Here is a 21991-nt window from a genome sequence, read left to right as displayed (position 1 = left end):
ACCGGGGCTTTAGGCAAGAGAAGCCCCTAAGTTCTTAAGGGCTGCTATGTCTTCAGATCTTGACCTTTGGAAAACTTTCTAACTGGCTCATGCTAAAACTCCAGAGACGGCATATTCCTAGAGCACAAACCATGGGCAGTTCTGGCCACCAGTTCCACCAGATGGAGAGACCTAACTGGGAAGCATGGATGGAGAAAGTCAAGGCCAGGCTGAGGTCACCAGAGCAGCCCCCAAGTCCGACTAAGCCATTGTGACAGATCCCAGGAATCTGTTATTCCCCCAAAAGGGCCCACAGCCCCTGACATCTGTTCGTGATTGTTAACTCTGGCCCCAGCCTCTGCACACTGGACCTCCAGCCCACGGATAGTTCTAGTGGTAGAGAATTAAGGACACTGCCCAGACTCATTTCTCCTTGGGGTCAGGCTAGGCGGCTCCTCTTCACCATCCCCCAGGAACTTGGCCAGCTCTCTGACTTCACAGTCCCTTGGCCTGCACGGAGATAGGCTAGGAGAGGGGACGGAAGGAACCTGGCACTGGGGAGTAAACTGCTCTCAGGCAGACTTCCCAGGGCCTTTGGCCAATCTTGGCCCATGTTTTCTTCTGTGGGGTGGCCCTGTGCAGAGGGACAGACTAGAGGTCAGTGGGTCAAAAGGCCAGAGAGCCCATAAGGACATTTATATCCATATGGTAGGGAGGTTCTAAGGAGCACCATTGCTTTATGGCTCTGGCTGACAGTGACAGCCACAAACGAATTGAGACTTCTCTCTCTGACCTAAGCTTTAGGGCCTTCAGCCTGGAATTACTCATCAAGCGTGCTTAGACACTGGGTATAAGGTACAACCACCCACATGTGGAGGCCTGTGCTTCGACAGGAGGCAGAAGGAGAGATGACAGAGGTTTAGAGGTTTAGGTTGTAGAAAGCACAAAGGTCCCCAAGGCTACGATGATTATTGTATTTGGTCCCTTAAACATTAACTGCACAATTATGTTTGTGGAACTGGCTTGATTTAGGATTATTTATGCCGGAGAACAGCTCCTTTACCTTTTCTGGATATACTATAAATCTAAATAAAACCAACACAAAGCAAAACAGAAAGAAATAATAAGGGAATAAAAACACTTCCTACCTTTATAGGACATTTAATTTAACATCCTATGTGATCATTAGTTTCATGACTCCTCAAAGCAGCCCAGAGATAGGCAGCCAGGGATGGCTTTCAGCTCCCATAGGGAAGTTCCAGAAATAAGGCAGGAGAAAGGGAAAAAGAGGGTGGTCTCTAGGCCCCAGAGGCCAGGATGTTTTAGCCATTAAGACCTGGAGTTGGGATTACTTGAAAGAGAAACTCAAGTGCCCTGAGGGCTGATAGTGGCATGCTGGTTTGTACCCTGGAACGCTCTAAAACCAAAGGAAAGCCCTCCCCACACCCCACTGCATTCTGTAAGCCTAGGATCTGGATCTACTTTGGCTATGGCCACCTCTCAATGAACAGGGGCCTCTTCTCTTTCCTGAAATGTCCTCAACAGGTCTTTGGGTCTTTCCATGTCTCACCCTGCTAAGAAGTGTCAGGTTGAAAAGGAGAGAGTGTCAAGGGGAAAGCAGGAATGGGTCAGGTAAAGGGATTGACTCCTATGAGGCTGGGAAATACAGATTTTAGTGATCTGGGTGGCCTTTGGCCCTGTTGTGTTTGGAAGGGAGCTTTTAAACCCTGCTGATCGCTCGGGCTAAGCACATGGCTTTATTACTGGCTAGGCCTCCAGAATGCTCCCAAGAGGCTGATTATTTTGGCCTATTGTTGATCCATAGGACGTAGATGAGCCACTACTTCTTGGATCTAGAGATTCTCAGGAACAGAGGAGTAAAGAATGGTTGAGAGGCAACTGGCCAAAGGGAATCCTAGAGCCCATTTAGACACATAATGAATATGACATCTAAGCACCAACTCAAAAGCCATTTCAGCTGGGTACTGAGAACTCTGGGATGAGGCCTTGCCTCTACTAAAGAGTCTTCGATGGGAGATCTTAAAGCCATGGGCCTCACCACTGGGAGGGAGGGGAGACTGCTGAGGAGCTCCCTTGTGTCAGGGCTGAATTGCCAGGGCTAGTCAGGGCTAGGCCCTGGACTAGCAAGGGTATTGCGTGTGCCAGGAAGCTGGCTGGGAACAACCCTTCACCTGGCACCGATGGGGGAAAATCCCTGTTACCACTCTCAGCCCCAAAGGAACTGGTAAGCCAAGGGTCACTCTAAGGACCAAGGAGAGAGGAGGCGGCCAGCCAGTTGGCACCAGACTGGGTTAGTAGATTAGTATGTCAGGGTGGGGACAACTCACAGGGCAGGGTATTAGTGTAGTCATCAGTGTCAGTGAGGAGACCAGAAGGACTTGCCTCAAAGCGATGGAAAAGGCCCAAGTGAATAATATACTTACTCTCTAGATATCCTAGGGAAGAAAGTCATTGGGAGAGAGAACCATGGGAAACAAAGTCAAAATGGCAACATCAGTCTCTATTTTGATCGGGAGAAAGTCAACTCTGGGCTCTTAGCTTCTTGGCTCCAAACACACACCTCTGCCTCCTCCTCTTCTCTCCCCTGTTCTATTGCACAGTAGGAAGGTACACTTCAGCCTCTGCTTCTGTCTAAGGCTCCACTCTGGCCTCCTGGACTCTGATCCTTGCCTTGCTAGGATTTGAGACCTGCTTGGCTGGCTATATACGTAGACTTGCTACACTGTCAAGATGCAAGGCACTCTCCTAGGAAGCTGCTAAGAAGTCAGCGGTTATCTAGTTTGATGACAAGAAAAAGCTTCCCTTTTACATGGGTCTTAGTCTCTGGTCTGCCAGCTCTCAACTAGGTAAGCTAAAGCCAGAGCCAGGCTACAATGAAGAGCAGATTCCAGCATCTGGGTGACATCTTGGTTAGTGAGATGCTCCGGACTTGGCTAACTCAATCTCAGTGGAAGCATCTCTCCGTCAGAGATGCTACAGCCCTGTAGCAGGACTTTTGTGGGCCAGTGACTGCCTAAAGCAAGAATTAGGCACCTCCAACACAGCTTTCTTGGGACAGTCAGCACAGTAAAGCTCAATCTGGCAGGGACGGGGCTTGGAGGGGCAGGTGAAGGTTTCAGTAATTTCAGGAGCTTCTCTGCTAGGAACCAGAAGCCACCTGTTCTGTGGGGCTGTTCTCCATCCATCATCATACCCCAGATGGCTGGGGCCAGGCTCACTCTGCTCACCAGGCTGAACTGAGCCCCAAACTAAGGCATCTTCCTTTCTCCTCTTGTCATCTCTAGGTAAGCTCTGAGGTAATGTCAGAGCCCAACTGACCCATACTTGCCCTAGCTTGTCAAGGCTCAGGAATTAAGAGGCCACAAGAGGAAGACTGGCCTACCAAATCCAATGATGGAGACTGCTGAGAGCACCTATGGAGACTTTAAGAATGGGGCCTCTTTGCGGTCTTTTCAAGGTATTGGCAAAGAGAAAATTATCCTCTATACCAACCCGCCATCCCCATTTTACCACCCCCCAACACAGACCACTGGATGGGTACTCACTTCTCAAGCAGGGTCAGAGCTGTCACAGGGTTTACCCGGAGGTACTTGCAGGTGGGTTGACCATAGTCAGCAAGGTAGGTTGACCAATCCCACTGGAGGAAGAGATCTAAAAGCTGTAAAACATCCAAACCCCCACCCCAGTAATTCATCAGACAGATAAGACAAATCAGGATCTCAGAAACCCCTAGCATCCTTCACTACCATCTATAGTAGACTTGAAAAATAAAATTAAAAACATAGTAAGAGAAAGAATGGCTATAGACTGTATTGCAATTAAGAAAATAAATAAGTAATCACTATAAGACAGAGTCATCTCTTCCATAAGCACTGTAATGTTGCTAAGAGTACATGCTATTAGCAGACAGCTCTCAGAGGCAGGCCTGTAATGAAACTAACATTGGACTGAATCAAAACACAAGACTATCATAATAATCACTCATTTGCTTAATAAATACTTGTGAAATGCCTTCCATGTGCCAAGCACCATTCTAGGAGCTCAGAATTCAACAATGAACAAATAAAGGTGGATGTGTCCAGTGCCACATATGCAACTATGTGAGCTTTCAGGTTGGAAGGTCTGGGTTCAAGTACGAGTTTCATGACTTGCTGCATTGACTTTGCCCAAATTACTCCATTGATATAGACACATGCACATGCCAGAAACAAACCAGACACACAGACAACACAGAAACACTGAACCAAGGCATAAATGGGCCATGCAATATTTACACGAGGCAATATATTACACCTATGTGGACACTGGCTGAACAGATGGAAACCTGTTAACTAAATATATTTTGTCAAAGGCTTTCTTTCCCAGCCAGCTTTAGCTTCAGGTATCACTCTAATAAATATTTAAAAATTGTAACTGAGTAAAGCTAAAAAAGAAAAATGAAATCAATGCCTTTCAAAGGTAGGGGTGGTGAAAGGGAAGGTGTTAGCTCCCCTCTATAAACTTCTAGAGGGGTCACCATCCCAGACTCACATCATTACATAGAAGAAGGGCCTTCAAGCTGGCTTTCTAGCAATGAGATACATATAAGTGCTTTTGGACTCAAGACATTTCTTTACTTCTCCCTTTCCAAGAGATAACAGTTGATGAGGACTGTAGATGGCTATCACTCTGTGCAGAACAAAGAGAGGCCTAGAGTCAATCCAATGCCAGAGCTTGGGCTCTTAGGCACACCTTCTTCCCTTGTCTGTCTTCACTGCCCAGCTGGGCAAATGGGCAGTGTGGGCCTTGTCCTACTTGGCCAAGCTTCCTCTTCTATCCACTCTCTTAGAATGGCTGTTATGAACTTCCTCAGACAGGATGGGAATTGGCTGAAGTCCCAAAAATTTTGCTAAAACAGAGAAAAGCCCCTAAACTCTCAGCCAAGAAAGGGATGCTAAAGATGAGAGGAGAGGGGGAGAGAGACAGACACGTTGGTTGGCCTGGGTCAGCACGGCCCCAAAAGACCCTCTCAGGTCGCTTTTAGGTCATGCCTATGTTCGTTGGCAAGTAAAAGGGCTTCTACCACTTCCTTCTGCTGTCCCCAGGCCTTGCAGAGCTCTCCTTTAGAAGAAATATTTCCTTGACTTCCTATTCTAATCTTAGTATTTCTATCCTATAGTGTCCAAAGACCCGTCAAGACAGTTTCTCCTAGGGAGCATGACAGACACTTGGAGTGTCCCTTGGACACTTGGAGTGTTCTAAAGGTCGTCTACAAATATGATTACGCTTTCCCCCCAAACCTCAAGGAAAAAACTATGAAAAAGATAGCATTTTCTTAATTAAAATTTTTTCTCAGAAAATTTTAAAAACCTTTTACTGTTTGCATGCTAGGGAGCTAACAAAAGAAAGGTGAAAGAAAAACAAGTAAGTTTAATTGGAAAAACATGAAAACATGATTTCTTAAACCTATTTCAGGTATTACTTTTCAGATGTGGACATATAATATGCATTTAATAAAACTACCTTCTCTACTATCGAATTCCTAATCTCAGTGATGGAATTAATGGTATCAGTATTTCCTGATTTACTGCAAAGAACACCATGTCTTTTGGGGCTGATGAAACCTGGGTAAATCACCAGTGGGGTGTGGAGGGCAGTTCATAACTTAGCTCTAAGTTTTCTATTTTTAAATTCTTGCCAAAGTCTCTCAATGCCAGTACTGAGACTAAGAGCTCTGGGATGACAAGCTACCTAATTTATCCCACTCCAGGCATGAAAGCTACACAAACTCTATTAAGCTCAACCAGTATGAACCTGTAGCTCACACTCTGGGTCTGTGCTGCTTTCTACAGTTCTTTTCAGTGGCCTGTACCTAGGTCTGATGGCCTCCTCTGAGACAGATGGACACATACTAGAGTCTGGGTGGGACTTAACTAAGTTAACTGCCTTGGGGTGCAGTTCTACTGGATTCCTTAGAAACAGTGTTAGAATAAGAGAACAAGAAAAGTGGCAGGCCTGTTTATCAAGACAGCACTTTGGTCTCCAGACTATGATTTTCGAAGGTGAACCAGGCCCTCTCAGCCTAGTTCTCTGCACGTAATGGCCTTGTTAAATCTCGATAAAGTCTCTCTCAAGGATGCAGAACAGTCAGTCATCACTAACGATCACATTCTTTTTTATTTAAAAAATTTTTCATTTGGAAATAATTTTCAATTTATCAGAAAGTTCTAAGAATAGATGTAGTATAAGGAGCACCATATACCCTCCTCCCAGATCCATCCATTGTCAACATTTTACCCCATACACTCCATCATTTGTGTTCTCTCTCTTTCTTTTTTTGCACACACAGTATCTCTTTTTGGAGTCTCTCGAGAGTAAATTACTTATATCATGATGCTTTATCCCCAAATATTTCAGTGTTCCTAAGAATTAGGGCTATTCTCATACATAATCACAGTATGGTTTTTTTTTTTTTTTTTTTTTTTTTGCTGTACGCAGGCCTCTCACTGTTGTGGCCTCTCCCATTGCGGAGCATAGGCTCTGGACGTGTAGGCTCACGGGCCCAGCCGCTCCACGGCATGTGGGATCTTCCCGAACCGGGGCATGAACCCGTGTCCCCTGCATCGGCAGGCGGACTCTCAACCACTGCGCCACCAGGGAAGCCCACACAGTATGGTTTTTAACTTTAATAAATTTAATATTGATACTGTCCATACCCTAATTTTATAAATTGACCCAATAAAATCCTGCATAGCCTTTTTGTTTATTTAGGATTAGGTATTACATTTAGTTATCTACTGAGCCTACTTTAATCTGGCCTATTTCCACAGCCTGCCTCTTTCTTATATGATATTGACATTTTCGAAGGATGTCAACTCTTCAGAAGTTCCCTGTCTCCTTTCTCCCCCCTTAGTTTTGGTTTTTCTAATGCTTATAATAAGATATAAGACATGCATTTCTGGCCAGAATATTACATGTGATGTTATGTCCTCCTCAGGGCATCACATCTGGAGGTATACAATATACAGTGTTCATTTGTCTCTCATTGGTGATATTAATTTGGATCACCCAGTCAAGATGTTGTCTGATTTTTCCACCGTCTAGGTACTATATTTTCTTTTGCAACTAGGAAGCAATTGAGGAGACAATTTAAGACCATGTGAATATACTGCTCCTGGTTAAAATTCCCCCTTAGATTTAGCATCTATTGAGGATTCTTCTTCGCTTTGGTCTTTACTGTGATGGTCTCACACTGATGACATTCCAATTCTATCCTTCCCTCCACGTTTATCAGTTGTCTCTCAGCATTCTACCATACGCAAGTGCTCTCTCCTTCTCCCCCATTAACTTATCTATTTTATTATTGGTATGGATTCATGGGTTTCCATTTTTTCAATGGTTTATATTCATTACTATACCTAATTACTTTGATGCTCAAATTGTCCCAGGTTTGGCAAGTGGGAGATCTGTCAAGCTAGAGCCTGTGTCCTTGGGACATGCCCCCATGATTTTTTTTTTCAGGACTTCTTACTTTCTGGCATAATAAGGTGTTGCAGGTTCATCTTGTATCTACCATGCCCAGTTCTGAAATCAGCCATTTCTCTGAACAGCCCTGGTTTCTTTTAGTGGGAAAGTTATTAGAGATCAAGATTTGGGTGCCAAGTGTGCTCATTGCTACTTGGGGACCATCTATGGGGAGTTAAACCCTCTCAGCGGACAGAGCTAGGAAATATATGCATGTAATCCACATATACACATGCACACATATACATACATACATACATGTGTACTTATATAAGCATGTATGCACACACATTTTAGAGATCATGAGTTTACACCAATACCTCTAATTCTAATCATTCTCCCAGAGTTCTTTTTTGCCTTCCTCTATTCCATATATGCATGTGCTTTCTTCCACAGTGAGAATCCTGGCTCTCAATGACATCATCTCATTCATTAATTTGCTCAATCCTATAATATATCTAAAATCAGTTCAGAATTGTTTGTATATACCACTACAAAAAAAAAAAGCCTGCTAAAAAGAGTTTGAGATTTGTTTGCAATTTCCTCTCCCAACTTGAGTGTGTATAATCAAAGCCTATGCTCATAAGCCACTTGCATTAGTCCTTTTTTAAATTTTCCCTTCAGTTTGGTTATGGTATTCATCTAAATACAACTGGGTTCATTTGTTTCCATTTGCTTTTAGTTTTAGGCTCCTCCCTCCCATCCTTCTTAATTTTTTACATATGTAGGACATTAACATGCTTCCAAAAGTCAAAACAATACAAAAATGTTAACTCAGAAAAGTGTCACTCGTTCCTTTGTTGTATCCCTTTCACCCCAATTCCTACCATGCCTTATAGGTACCCAACTCCATTGTTTTTGGATTTGTCCTTCCTATGTTTCTATTTGTAAAGATAAGCAGATACACGTATGCTTTCTTATTCCCTCCTCTTTCTTTCACAGAAAGTAGCATACTATATATGCATTTTAAGGCATCTTACTTCTTGATGTTTGTAAGTAGGTGGTGGATGGAGAAGAAGAAAAAAGAGGAGCATCAAAGGTGGGAGACTGAACTTAATTTAAGATCACTATTCCTCAAACTTTATTGAGTATCACTTTTGCAGTTTTTACCACATCCTCATGCCACATGTGCTATTATTAACTTAACATTCGTGTTTGTACTGATTCATATTTTGGTCATAAAAATTTTGTAAACAATACTTTACATCATTTTCACAAATGGGAAACCATTCATACTTGTCAGAAATAGAAGATAACTCAAAAACTAGCACCACAATGAGACGTTCCCTTTGGCATCACAAAGACTATAACATGATTTAGTGTTTAATGGTGCATCTCGGTACTGTCTAAACCTCTATCTCAAGTACCACTTCATATGGCCTTCTGTACCTCCAGTATTCCATCTACACTATGTTTTGGGATTAGTTTGTGACTTCAGCCAAGAGTTAAGTGATGACAGTGTGCCTGGAATAGTGTTAAGTGGTGTATGTGCACAAGGAAGCACCTATAACATTAGTCTCATTATAAGAGAAGATCAGTGTACACATGGGCCCTGTGTCCTGGTCTGGTCAGAAGAGTCCATAGCCAAGGGTCTGGTTTGGCTGGTAAGGCCTGGTGAGCCTGGATAAGCTGGAGCAACTTGCTAACACAACCACAAGGACAGTTCATTTTTCTCATCACGTCTCCTCGTTAGTTAGTGAGTTTCCATGTAGTTGGCTTTTGATAAGCTCTTACTTCTGTGCCAGGACAGCGTTAAAATTCTTGATTCTGCATGTGATGACTTCTGATTGAATTTACAGAACCACACTGTGGGCCTGCACTATGTTCATTCTATTTATATTTCTTGAGAGTTGCATAAAAATTATAACCTTCTTAAATTTAAAAAGTTCAAGTGAAGTGACCCCTTCTATTTACTCATAGGATTTGAAACATGAATAATAAAACATATTTCTTATCTTGGTTGTTCTTAATGAAGATATAAACCCACTGAATTCAGCAAATGTTTTTAAAAGCATCTAATATATGCAAGGACGGGGGTTGGCCTTTCAAGTGATATTAAAATATGTGGTTCTCCCTCACATAGAATATTGTAAAAGAAAAACATAAGTAACTGTAATCCAAGCCAAATATGTTAAATGCTATTAAGTGACATACTCTTCTTCTTTTTGAACTATCAACTGAACGTTTTGCAAGTTTTTCCACTTATAACAAAATTTAAAGAGCAAATATAAATTGCGGTTCAAAACACACATATACATGTGCATTGGGTTTAAGTTTACTTTGATTATCAGACAATGTCTTAAAGGTGATGAGAATCATCTCAGCAATAACAAATACGTTACAATTATATCTCTGTCATAGAGTCAAATATGGAAATTTGCCTGCATTTTATTAACATCAGTGGCAGATTTTGTTTCTAAAAAAATTTTTATTTTGAAATAATATTAGACTTACATACAGGTTGCAAAAATAGTTTAGACAGTTCCTCTATACCCTTCACCCAGCTTCTCTAATGTCCACATATTATATTACAATGATCAGAACCAAGAAATCAACATTGGTACAATACTATTAACTAAACTATGATTTCATTCCATTTTCACCAGATTTTCTGCTAATGTCCTTTTTCTGATCCAATCCAGTATCCCACATTTCATTTAATCATCATGCCTCCTGAGACTCTTCCAATGTGTTATAGTTCCTCATTCTTATTTTTCAAGACCTTGATACTTACACTTTACTTTCAGTCATTTAATTTTTTTTTTTTTTTTTTTTGGCTGTGCCACGCAGCATGCAGGATCTTAGTTCTCCGATCAGGGATCAAACCTGTGTTCCCTGCAGTGAAAGTGTGGAGACTTAACCACTGGACCGCTGCAGAAGTCCCCAGTCGTTTATTTTGCAGAATGTCCCTTAATTTGGGTCTGCCCAATCTTTGTTTATGGTTAGGTTGAGGAAGTAGTTCTCAACTAGGGGAGATCTTGCCTCCCATGGGACATCTGACAACGTCTGAGACATTTTGGGTTGTAACAAGGCTGGGTGGTGGTAGTGGTGGTGATGCTCCTGGCATCGAGTCAGTAGAAGCCAGGAATGCTGCTAAACATCCTACAGTACTCAAGACAGCCCCACGACAAAGAATTACCAACCCCAAATGTCAATAGTGTCGAGGTTAAGAAACTCTCGATTGAGGTTATGCATTTTTTTTTTTTGCAAAAATACTGTAGAAAAGGAGTGATAGTGCCCCCTTCTAAGTGCATCATATCAGGTATATATGATGCCCACATACATATCTCATTATTGATCATTTGGTTAAGGTGGTGAGTTTCTCTACTGCAAAGTTATTACTTTTACCTTTGTAAATAATTAATACATTTCTTATGGGAGATATACTTTAGTACTATGCAAATATCCTGTTTCTCCTCAAACTTTTGTCCAGTAACTTTAACATCCATTGGTGGATCCTGCCTACAATATTTATTATTAATATTGATAATGTTAATAATTTTAATATATGTAGTTATTAAATGGAATTCTCCTGTGGGGAAAAGTGCTGTCCCTTTTCCTCCATTTATTTATTTGTCCAATTATTTATATCAGTATGACCTCACAGATATTTATTTTATTTTGTGGGTTATAATCTAATACAATCATTATTCATGTTGTTGTTCAACTTATTCTGGCTTTGGCCATTAGGGACGCCTTCAGACTGGCTCTCCTGTGTATTTTCCACCTGTCCCTATCCTTTCTTGAACAATTCCTTACTTGCTGGCACTATAAAATGTTCCAAGCTCATCTTGCACTTTCCCTGCCCTTACTTTGGAACTAATTACTTCTCCAAGGAGCTAGAGTTCCTTGTTTTGGGGAATGGTTTTTAGAAACCAACATCTAAGCACTTAGCATGCTCATTTCTATTGAGATGTTATTGCCTCTAGGCCCTCTCAGTGGACAGAGCTAAGAAATATATGTATGTTTATTAACACATCTATATCTTTTGTGAATATATTTTAAAAGCATGAGTTCATATTTGATGTCTATGATTCCAGTCAAACACCACAGGATTCATTCTCTCCTTCCCTCTTTCCTTATTTATCACTTCTTTCTCTGACAATGAGAAACCTGGCTCTCATTATATTTTACTTATTGGTTCAATCCTAGTGCAGTATTAGTTTCAGAATTGCTAATTCATACCCATGTGAGAAAAACAAGTTTACTAACTAGAGTATAATATTTTCATACAGTTCTTTTTGTCTTTAGCCTTACAATTTCCAGTCAGAATACAGGTTTTTATTTTTTTAATTTTTTAAATTAATTAATTAATTAATATCTTTATTGGAGTATTCTTGCTTTACAATGGTGTCCTAGTTTCTGCTGTATAACAAAGTGAATCAGCTATACATATACATATATCCCCATATCTCCTCCCTCTGGCGTTTCCCTCCCACCGTCCCTATCCCACCCCTCTAGGTGGACACAAAGCACTGAGATGATCTCCCTGTGCTATGCAGCTACTTCCCACTAGCTATCTATTTTACATTTGGTAGTGTATATATGTCTATGCCACTCTCTCACTTCATCCCAGCTTACCCTTCCCCCTCTCCGTGTCCTCAAGTCCATTCTCTATGTCTGGGTCTATATTCCTGTCCTGCCCCCAGGTTCTTCAGAACAATTTTTTTCTTTAAGATTCCATATATATGTGTTAGCATACAGTATTTGTTCTTCTCTTTCTGACTTACTTCACTCTGTATGCCAGTCTCTAGATCCATCCACCTCACTACAAATAATTCAATTTTGTTTCTTTTTAAGGCTGAGTAATATTCCATTGTATATATGTGTCACATCTTCTTTATCCATTCATCTGTCGATGGACACTTAGGTTGCTTCCATGTCCTGGCTATTGGAAATAGAGCTGCCTTGTGGTACATGACTGTTTCTGAATTTTGGTTTTCCCTGGGTATATGCCCAGTAGCGGGATTGCTGGGTTGTATGGCAGTTCTATTGTTAGTTTTTTGAGGAACCTCCATACTGTTCTCCATAGTGGCTGTATCAATTTACATTCCCACCAACAGTGCAAGAGGGTTCCCTTTTCTCCACACCCTCTCCAGCTGTTTATAGATTTTCTGATGATGCCCATTCTGACCAGTGTGAGGTGATACCTCACTGTAGTTTTGAGTTGCATTTCTCTAATGATCAGTGATGCTGAGCAGCTTTTCATGTGCTTCTTGGCCATCTGTATATCTTCTTTGAAAAAATGTCTATTTAGGTCTTCTGCCCATTTTTTGATTGGGTTCTTTGTTTTTTTGATATTGAGCTGCATGACCTGTTTATATATTTTGGAGATTAATCCTTTGTCCACTGATTTGTTTGCAAATATTTTCTCCCATTCTAAGGTTTGTCTTTTCGTCTTGTTTGTGGTTTCCTTTGATTTGCAAAAGCTTTTAAGTTTCATTAGGTCCCATTTGTTTATTTCTGTTTTTATTTCCATTACTCTAGGAGGTGGATCAAAAAGGATCTTGCTGTGATGTATGTCAAGAAGAGTTCTTCCTATGTTTTCCTCTAAGAGTATTATAGTGCCCGGTCTTCCATTTAGGTGTCTAATCCATTTTGAGTTTATTTTTGTGTATGGTGTTAGGGAGGGTCCTAGATTCATTCTTTTACATGTAGCTGTCCAGTTTTCTCAGCATCAGTTATTAAAGAGACTGTCTTTTCTCCATTGTATATCCTTGCCTACTTTGTCATAGATGAGTTGACCATAGTTGCGTGGGTTTATCTCTGGGCTTTCTATCCTGTTTCATTGATCTATATTTCTGTTTTGGGGCCAGTACCATACTGTCTTGATTACTGTAGCTTTGTAGTATAGTCTGAAGTCAGGGAGTCTGATTCCTCCAGCTCCATTTTTTTCCCCTCAAGACTGCTTTGGCTATTTGGGGTCTCTAGTGTCCCCATACAAATTTTAAGATTTTTTGTTCTAGTTCTGTAAAAATTGCCATTGGTAATTTGATAGGGATTGCATTGAATCTGTAGATTGCTTTGGGTTGTATAGTCATTTTCACAGTATTGATTCTTCCAATCCAAGAACATGGTATATCTCTCCATCTGTTGGTATCATCTTTACTTTCTTTCATCAGCATCTTATAGTTTTCTGCATACAGGTCTTTTGTCTCCTTAGGTAGGTTTATTCCTAGGTATTTTATTCTTTCTGTTGCAGTGGTAAATGGCAGTGTTTCCTTAATTTCTCTTTCAGGTTTTTCATCATTAGTGTACAGGAATGCAAGAGATTTCTGTGCATTAATTTTGTATACTGCTTCTTTACCAAATTCATTGATTAGCTCTAGTAGTTTTCAGGAGGCATCTTTAGGATTCTCTATGTAGAGAATAGAGATATCATCTGCAAACAGTGACAGTTTTACTTCTTCTTTTCCAATTTGTATTCCTTTATTTCTTTTTCTTCTCTGAATGCCGTGGCTAGGACTTCCAAATCTATGTTGAATAATAGTGGCGAGAGTGGACATCCTTGTCTTGTTCCTGATCTTACAGGAAATGCTTTCAGTTTTTCACCATTGAGAATGATGTTGGCTGTGGGTTTGTCGTATATAGCCTCTATTCTGTTGAGGTAGGTTCCCTCTATGCCCACTTTCTGGAGAGTGTTTTCATAAATTGGTGTTGAAGTTTGTCAAAAGCTTTTTCTTCATCTATTGAGACGATCATACGGACTTTATTCTTCAGTTTGTTAATATGGTGTATCACATTCATTGGTTAGCGTATATTGAAGAATCCTTGCATCCCTGGGATAAATCCCACTTGATCATGGTGTATGATCCTTTTAATGTGTTGTTGGATTCTGTTTGCTAGTATTTTGTTGAGGATTTTTCCATCTATACTCATCAGTGATATTGGTCTGTAATTTTCTTTTTTTGTAGTGTCTTTGTCTGGTTTTGGTATCAGGGTGATGGTGGCCTCATAGAATGAGTTTGGGAGTGTCCTTTCCTCTGCAATTTTTGGGAAGAGTTTGAGAAGGATGGTTGTTAGCTCTTCTCTAAACGTTTGATAGAATTCACCTGTGAAGCCATCTGGTCCTGGACTTCTGTTTGTTGGAAGATTTTTAATCACAGTTTCAATTTCATTACTTGTGATTGGTTTGTTCATATTTTCTATTTCTTCCTGGTTCAGTCTTGGAAGGTTATACCTTTCTAAAAATTTGTCCATTTCTTCCAGCTTGTCCATTTTATTGGCATAGAGTTGCTTATAGTAGTCTCTTAGGATGCTCTGTATTTCTGCGGTGTCTGTTGTAACTTCTCCTTTTTCATTTCTAATTTTATTGATTTGAGTCCTCTCCCTCTTTTTCTTGATGAGTCTGGCTAATGGTTTATCAATTTTGTTTATCTTCTCAAAGAACCAGCTTTTAGATCATGAGAGATTACTACAAGCAACTCTATGCCAATAAAATGGACAACCTGGAAGAAATGGACCAATTCTTAGAAATGCACAACCTGCCAAGACTAAATCAGGAAGAAATAGAAAATATGAACAGACCAATCACAAGCACTGAAGTTGAAACTGTGATAAAAAATCTTCCAACAAACAAAAGCCCAGGAGCAGATGGCTTCACAGGTGAATTCTATCAAGCATTTAGAGAAGAGCTAACACCTATCCTTCTCAAACTCTTCCAAAATATAGCAGAGGGGGGAACACTCCCAAACTCATTCTATGAGGCCACCATCACCTTGATACCAAAACCAGACAAGGATGTCACAAAGAAAGAAAACTACAGGCCAATATCACTGATGAACATAGATGCAAAAATCCTCAACAAAATACTAGCAAACAGAATCCAACAGCACATTAAAAGGATCATACACCATGATCAAGTGGGGTTTATTCCAGGAATGCAAGGATTCTTCAATATACGCAAATCAATCAACGTGATACACCATATTAACAAATTGAAGGAGAAAAACCATATGATCATCTCAATAGATGCAGAGAAAGCTTTCGACAAAATTCAACACCCATTTATGATAAAAACCCTGCAGAAAGTAGGCATAGAGGGAACTTTCCTCAACATAATAAAGGCCATATATGACAAACCCACAGCCAGCATCGTCCTCAATGGTGAAAAACTGAAACCATTTCCACTAAGATCAGGAACAAGACAAGGTTGCCCACTCTCACCACTCTTATTCAACATAGTTTTGGAAGTTTTAGCCACAGCAATCAGAGAAGAAAAGGAAATAAAAGGAATCCAAATTGGAAAAGAAGAAGTAAAGCTGTCACTGTTTGCAGATGACATGATACTATACATAGAGAATCCTAAAGATGCTACCGGAAAACTAATAGAGCTAATCAATGAATTTGGTAAAGTTGCAGGATACAAAATTAATGCACAGAAATCTCTGGCATTCCTATATACTAATGATGAAAAATCTGAAAGTGAAATCAAGGAAACACTCCCATTTACCATTGCAACAAAAAGAATAAAATATCTAGGAATAAACCTACCTAAGGAGACAAAAGACCTGTATGCAGAAAATTATAAGACACTGATGAAAGAAATTAAAGATGATACAAATAGATGGAGAGATGTACCATGTTCTTGGATTGGAAGAATCAACATTGTGAAAATGACTCTACTACCCAAAGCAATCTACAGATCAATGCAATCCCTATCAAACTACCACTGGCATTTTTCACAGAACTAGAGCAAAAAATTTCACAATTTGTATGGAAACACAAAAGACCCCGAATAGCCAAAGCAATCTTGAGAACGAAAAATGGAGCTGGAGGAATCAGGCTCCCTGACTTCAGACTATACTACAAAGCTACAGTAATCAAGACAGTATGGTACTGGCACAAAAACAGAAAGATAGATCAATGGAACAGGATAGAAAGCCCAGAGATAAACCCACGCACGTATGGTCACCTTATCTTTGATAAAGGAGGCAGGAATGTACAGTGGAGAAAGGACAGTCTCTTCAATAAGTGGTGCTGGGAAAACTGGATAGGGACATGTAAAAGTATGAGATTAGATCACTCCCTAACACCATACACAAAAATAAGCTCAAAATGGATTAAAGACCTAAATGTAAGGCCAGACACTATCATACTCTTAGAGGAAAACATAGGCAGAACACTCTATGACATAAATCACAGCAAGATCCTTTTTGACCCACCTCCTAGAGTAATGGAAATAAAGACAAAAATAAACACATGGGACCTAATGAAACTTCAAAGCTTTTGCACAGCAAAGGAAACCATAAACAAGACCAAAAGACAACCCTCAGAATGGGAGAAAATATTTGCAAATGAAGCAACTGACAAAGGATTAATCTCCAAAATTTATAAGCAGCTCAGGCAGCTCAATAACAAAAAAACAAACAACCCAATCCAAAAATGGGCAGAAGACCTAAATAGACATTTCTCGACAGAAGATATACAGACTGCCAACAAACACATGAAAGGATGCTCAACATCTTTACTCATTAGAGAAATGCAAATCAAAACTACAATGAGATATCATCTCACACCAGTCAGAATGGCCATCATCAAAAAATCTAGAAACAATAAATGCTGGAGAGAGTGTGGAAAAAAGGGAACACTCTTGCACTGCTGGTGGGAATGTGAATTGGTACAGCCACTATGGAGAACGGTATGGAGGTTCCTTAAAAAACTACAAATAGAACTACCAGATGACCCAGCAATCCCACTACTGGGCATATACCCTGAGAAAACCATAATTCAAAAAGAGACATGTACCAAAATGTTCATAGCAGCCCTATTTACAGTAGCCCGGAGATGGAAACAACCTAAGTGTCCATCATCGGATGAATGGGTAAAGAAGATGTGGCACATATATACAATGGAATATTACTCAGCCATAAAAAGAAACGAAATTGAGCTATTTGTAATGAGGTGGATGGACCTAGAGTCTGTCATACAGAGTGAAGTAAGTCAGAAAGAGAAAGACAAATACTGTATGCTGACACATATATATGGAATTTAAGAAAAAAAATGTCATGAAGAACATAGGGGTAAGACAGGAATAAAGACACAGACCTACTAAAGAATGGACTTGAGGATATGGGGAGGGGGAAGGGTAAGCTGTGACAAAGTGAAAGAGCGGCATGGACATATATACACTACCAAACGTAAGGTAGATAGCTAGTGGGAAGTAGCCGCATAGCACAGGGAGATCAGCTCGGTGCTTTGTGACTGCCTGGAGGGGTGGGATAGGGAGGGTGGGAGGGAGACGCAAAAGGGAGGGGATATGGGAACTTATGTATATGTATAACTGATTTAATAAAAAAAAAAAAAAGAACCAGCTTTTAGTTTTACTGATCTTTGCCATTGTTTTCTTTGTTTCTATTTCATTTATTTCTGCTCTGATCTTTATGATTTCTTTCCTTCTACTAACTTTGGGTTTTGTTTGTTCTTCTTTCCTAGTTCCGTTAGGTTTAAGGTTAGATTGTTTATTTGAGATTTTTCTTGTTTCTTCAGGTAGGCTTGTATTGCTATAAACTTCCCTCTTAGAACTGTTTTTGCTGCATCCCATAGGTTTTGGATCATCGTATTTTTGTTGTAATTTGTCTCTAGGTATTTATTGATTTCCTCTGATTTCTTCAGTGATCTCTTGGTCATTTAGTACCATATTGTTTAGCCTCTATGTGTTTGTGTTTTTTACATTTTTTCCCCAGTAATTGATTTCTAATCTCATAGCATTGTGGTCAGAAAAGATGCTTGATATTATTTCAATTTTCTTAAATTTACTGAGGATTGATTTGTGACACAAGATGTGATCTATCTTGGAGAATGTTCTGTGTGCACTTGAGAAGAAAGTGTAATCTGCTGTTTTTGGATGGAATGTCCTATAAATAGCAATTAAGTCTATCTTGTTTAATGTGTCATTTAAAGCTTGTGTTTCCTTATTTTCATTTTGGATGATCTGCCCATTGGTGTAAGTGAGGTGTTAAAGTCCCCCACTATTACTGTGTTACTGTCAATTTCCTCTTTTATAGCTGTTAGCAGTTGCCTTATGTATTGAGGTGCTCCCATGTTGGGTGCATATATATTTATAATTGTTATATCTTCTTCTTGGATTGATCCCTCGATCATTTTGTAGTGTCCTTCCTTGCCTCCTGTGACATTCTTTATTTTAAAGTCTATTTTATCTGATATGAGTATTGCTACTACAGCTTTCTTTTGATTTCCATTTGCATGGAATATCTTTTTCCATTCCCTCACTTTCAGTCTGTATGTGTCCCTAGGTCGGAAGTGGGTCTCTTGTAGACAGCATATATATGGGTCTTGTTTTTGTATCCATTCAGGGAGCCTGTGTCTTTTGGTTGGAGTATTTAATCCATTCACGTTTAAGGTAATTATCCATATGTATGTCCCTATTACCATTTTCTTAATTGTTATGGGTTTGTTTTTGTAGGTCCTTTTCTCCTCTTGTGTTTGCCACTTAGAGTACTTCTTTTAGCATTTGTTGTAGACCTGGTTTGGTGGTGCTGAATTCTCTTAGCTTTTGATTGTCTGTAAAGCTTTTGATTTCTCCGTCGAATCTGAATGAGATCCTTGCCGGGTAGAGTAATCTTAGTTGTAGGTTCTTCCCTTTCATTGTTTTAAATATATCATGCCACTCCCTTCTGGCTTGTAGTGTTTCTGCTGAGAAATCAGCTGTTAACCTTATAGGAGTTCCCTTGTATGTTATTTGTCATTTTTCCCTTGCTGCTTTCAATAATTTTTCTTTGTCTTTAACTTTTGTCAATTTGATCACTATGTGTCTCAGTGTGTTTCTCCTTGGGTTTATCCTGCCTGGGTCTCTCTGCACTTCCTGGACTTGGGTGGCTATTTCCCTTCCTATGTTAGGGCAATTTTCGACTATAATCTCTTCAAATATTTTTTTTTTTTTTTTTTTTTTTTTTTTTTGCGGTACGCGGGCCTCTCACTGCTGTGGCCTCTCCCATTGCGGAGCACAGGCTCCGGACGCACAGGCTCAGCGGCCACGGCTCACGGGCCCAGCCACTCCGTGGCACGTGGGATCCTCCCGGACCGGGGCACGAACCCGCGTCCCCTGCATCAGCAGGCGGACTCTCAACCACTGCGCCACCAGGGAAGCCCTCTTCAAATATTTTTTCGGGTCTTTTCTTTCTCTTTTCTCTTTCTGGGACCCCTATAATGCGAATGTTGTTGCGTTTAATGTTGTCCCAGAGGTCTCTTAGGCTCTCTTCATTTCTTTTCATTCTTTTTTCTTTATTCTGTTCCATGGCAGTGAATTCCACCATTCTGTCTTCCAGGTCACTTATCCGTTCTTCTGCCTCAGTTATTCTGCTATTGATTCCTTCTAGTGTAGTTTTCATTTCAGTTATTGTATTGTTCATCTCAGTTTGTTTGTTCTTTAATTCTTTTAGGTGTTTGTTCTTTAATTGTTCTAGGTATTTGTAAAAGATTTCTTGCATCTTCTCAATCTTTGCCTCCATTCTTTTTCCGAGGTCCTGGATCATCTTCACTATCATTATTCTGAATTCTTTTTCTGGAAGGTTGACTATCTCCACTTCATTTAGTTGTTTTTCTGGGGTTTTATCTTGTTCCTTCATCTGGTACATAGCCCTCTGCCTTTTCATCTTGTCTATCTTTCTGTGAACGTGGTTTTTGTTCCACAGGCTGCAGGATTGTAGTTCTTCTTGCTTCTGCTGTCTGCCCTCTGTTGCATGAGGCTATGTAAGAGGCTTGTGCAAGTTTCCTGATGGGAGGGACTGGTGGTGGGTAGAGATGGGTGTTGCTCTGGTGGGCAGAGCTCAGTAATACTTTAATCTGCTTGTCTGCTGATGGGTGGGGCTGGGTTCTCTCCCTGTTGGTTGTTTGCCCTGAGGCGACCCAACACTGGAGCCTACCTGGTTCTTTGGTGGGGCTATTGTCAGACTCTGCGAGGGCTCACACCAAGGAATACTTCCCAGAACTTCTGATGCCAGTGTCCCTGTCCTCACAGTGAGCCACAGCCATCCCCCGCCTCTGCAGAAGACCCTCCAACAGTAGCAGGTAGGTCTGGTTCAGTCTCCTATGGGGTCACTGCTCCTTCCCCCTGGGTCCTGATGTGCACACTACTTTGTGTGTGCCCTCCAGGAGTGGAGTCTCTGTTTCCCCCAGTCCTGTTGAAGTCCTGCAAGCAAATCCCACTAGCCTTCAAAGTCTGATTCTCTAGGAATTCCTTCTCCCATTGCCGGACCCCCAGGTTGGGAAGCCTGACATGGGGCTCAGAACCTTCACTCCAATGGGTGGATTTCTGTGGTATAAGTGTTCTCCAGTTTGTGAGTCACCCACCCAGCAGTTATGGGATTTGATTTTATTGTGATTGCGCCCCTCCTACTGTCTCATTGTGGCTTCTCCTTTGTCTTTGGATGTGGGGTATCTTTTTTGGTGAGTTCCAGTGTCTTCCTGTCAATGATTGTTCAGCAGTTAGTTGTGATTCCGGTGCTCTCGCAAGAGGGGGTGAGCACACGTCCTTCTACTCCACCATCTTGAACCCATCTCATCATCTTTAATTTCTTTCATCAATGTCTCATTGTTTTCTGCATACAGGTCTTTTGTCTCCCTAGGGAGGTTTATTTCTAGGTATTTTATTCTTTTTGTTGCAGTGGTAAATGGGAGTGTGTCCTTAATTTCTCTTTCAGATTTTTCATCATTATTGTATAGGAATGCAAGAGATTTCTGTGCATTAATTTTGTATCCTGCTACTTTACTAAATTCTTTGACTAGCTCTAGTAGGTTTCTGGTAGCATCTTTAGGATTCTTTATGTCAGTCAGAATACTGGTTTTTAAATTATTTAGTTTAGTTCTTTTCTTCCTCACTCCTTTCAGTGTGATTATGCTGTCCTTTCATAAGTTAGGTAGATTTATTTTTCACTGCTTGTATTCAATTTGGACCCACAACCCACCACATTCTGGTTGGTTTAAATCATTTATTTTGGGGAATGAGCCAGAGCTACATAAAAAAGTATACTCAGGGGGCTTCCCTGGTGGTGCAGTGGTTGAGAGTCTGCCTGCCGATGCAGGGGACACGGGTTCGTGCCCCGGTCTGGGAAGATCCCACATGCCACGGAATGGCTAGGCCCGTGAGCCATGGCCGCTGAGCCTGCGCGTCCAGAGCCTGTGCTCTGCAACAGGAGAGGCCAGAACAATTAGAGGCCCGCGTACCGCAAAAAAAAAAAAAAAAAAAAAAGTATACTCAGAAGTATCGTTTCCTCCTCATCCCAACTAAGCTGTTCTATTCTCCCCATTTCTTTCTACATCTTTCCTATCGATCCTTCGCAGGGTTCTGGTTTATCCTTCTTTTACTTCTTTTGTACAAATGAGAAGATACATATGAATTTTCTTATATCCTCTTCTTTCTCACCTGAAGGGTAGCATGCAATAGATACTCTTTTGCACTTCTGCTTTTTTCACTTAACCATAATCCTAGAACTCACTCCTAAAGATGCTAATTCCTTATTAATGATCA

The 21991-nt window shown here is 40.6% G+C and overlaps 1 protein-coding gene across 2 annotated transcripts in view; it reads right to left on the bottom strand.

Moving 5' to 3' along the window:
* EXOC6B (exocyst complex component 6B) overlaps positions 1–21991 on the bottom strand; it is a 722789-nt gene that overhangs the window by 4222 nt on the left and 696576 nt on the right. For both annotated transcript variants that reach the window (XM_081253931.1, XM_081253932.1), the window contains exon 21: positions 3546–3658. In XM_081253931.1, coding sequence (XP_081110057.1) covers positions 3546–3658 — 113 coding nt within the window. The remainder of the gene's footprint in view (positions 1–3545; positions 3659–21991) is intronic.

Source organism: Mesoplodon bidens (genome assembly GCF_964165515.1).
Source record: "Mesoplodon bidens genome assembly, chromosome: 14".
NCBI classification, from domain to species: domain Eukaryota; kingdom Metazoa; phylum Chordata; class Mammalia; order Artiodactyla; family Ziphiidae; genus Mesoplodon; species Mesoplodon bidens.
The sequence above is the reverse complement of the archived record's forward strand: the minus strand, read 5'-3'. Positions and strand labels throughout refer to the sequence as shown.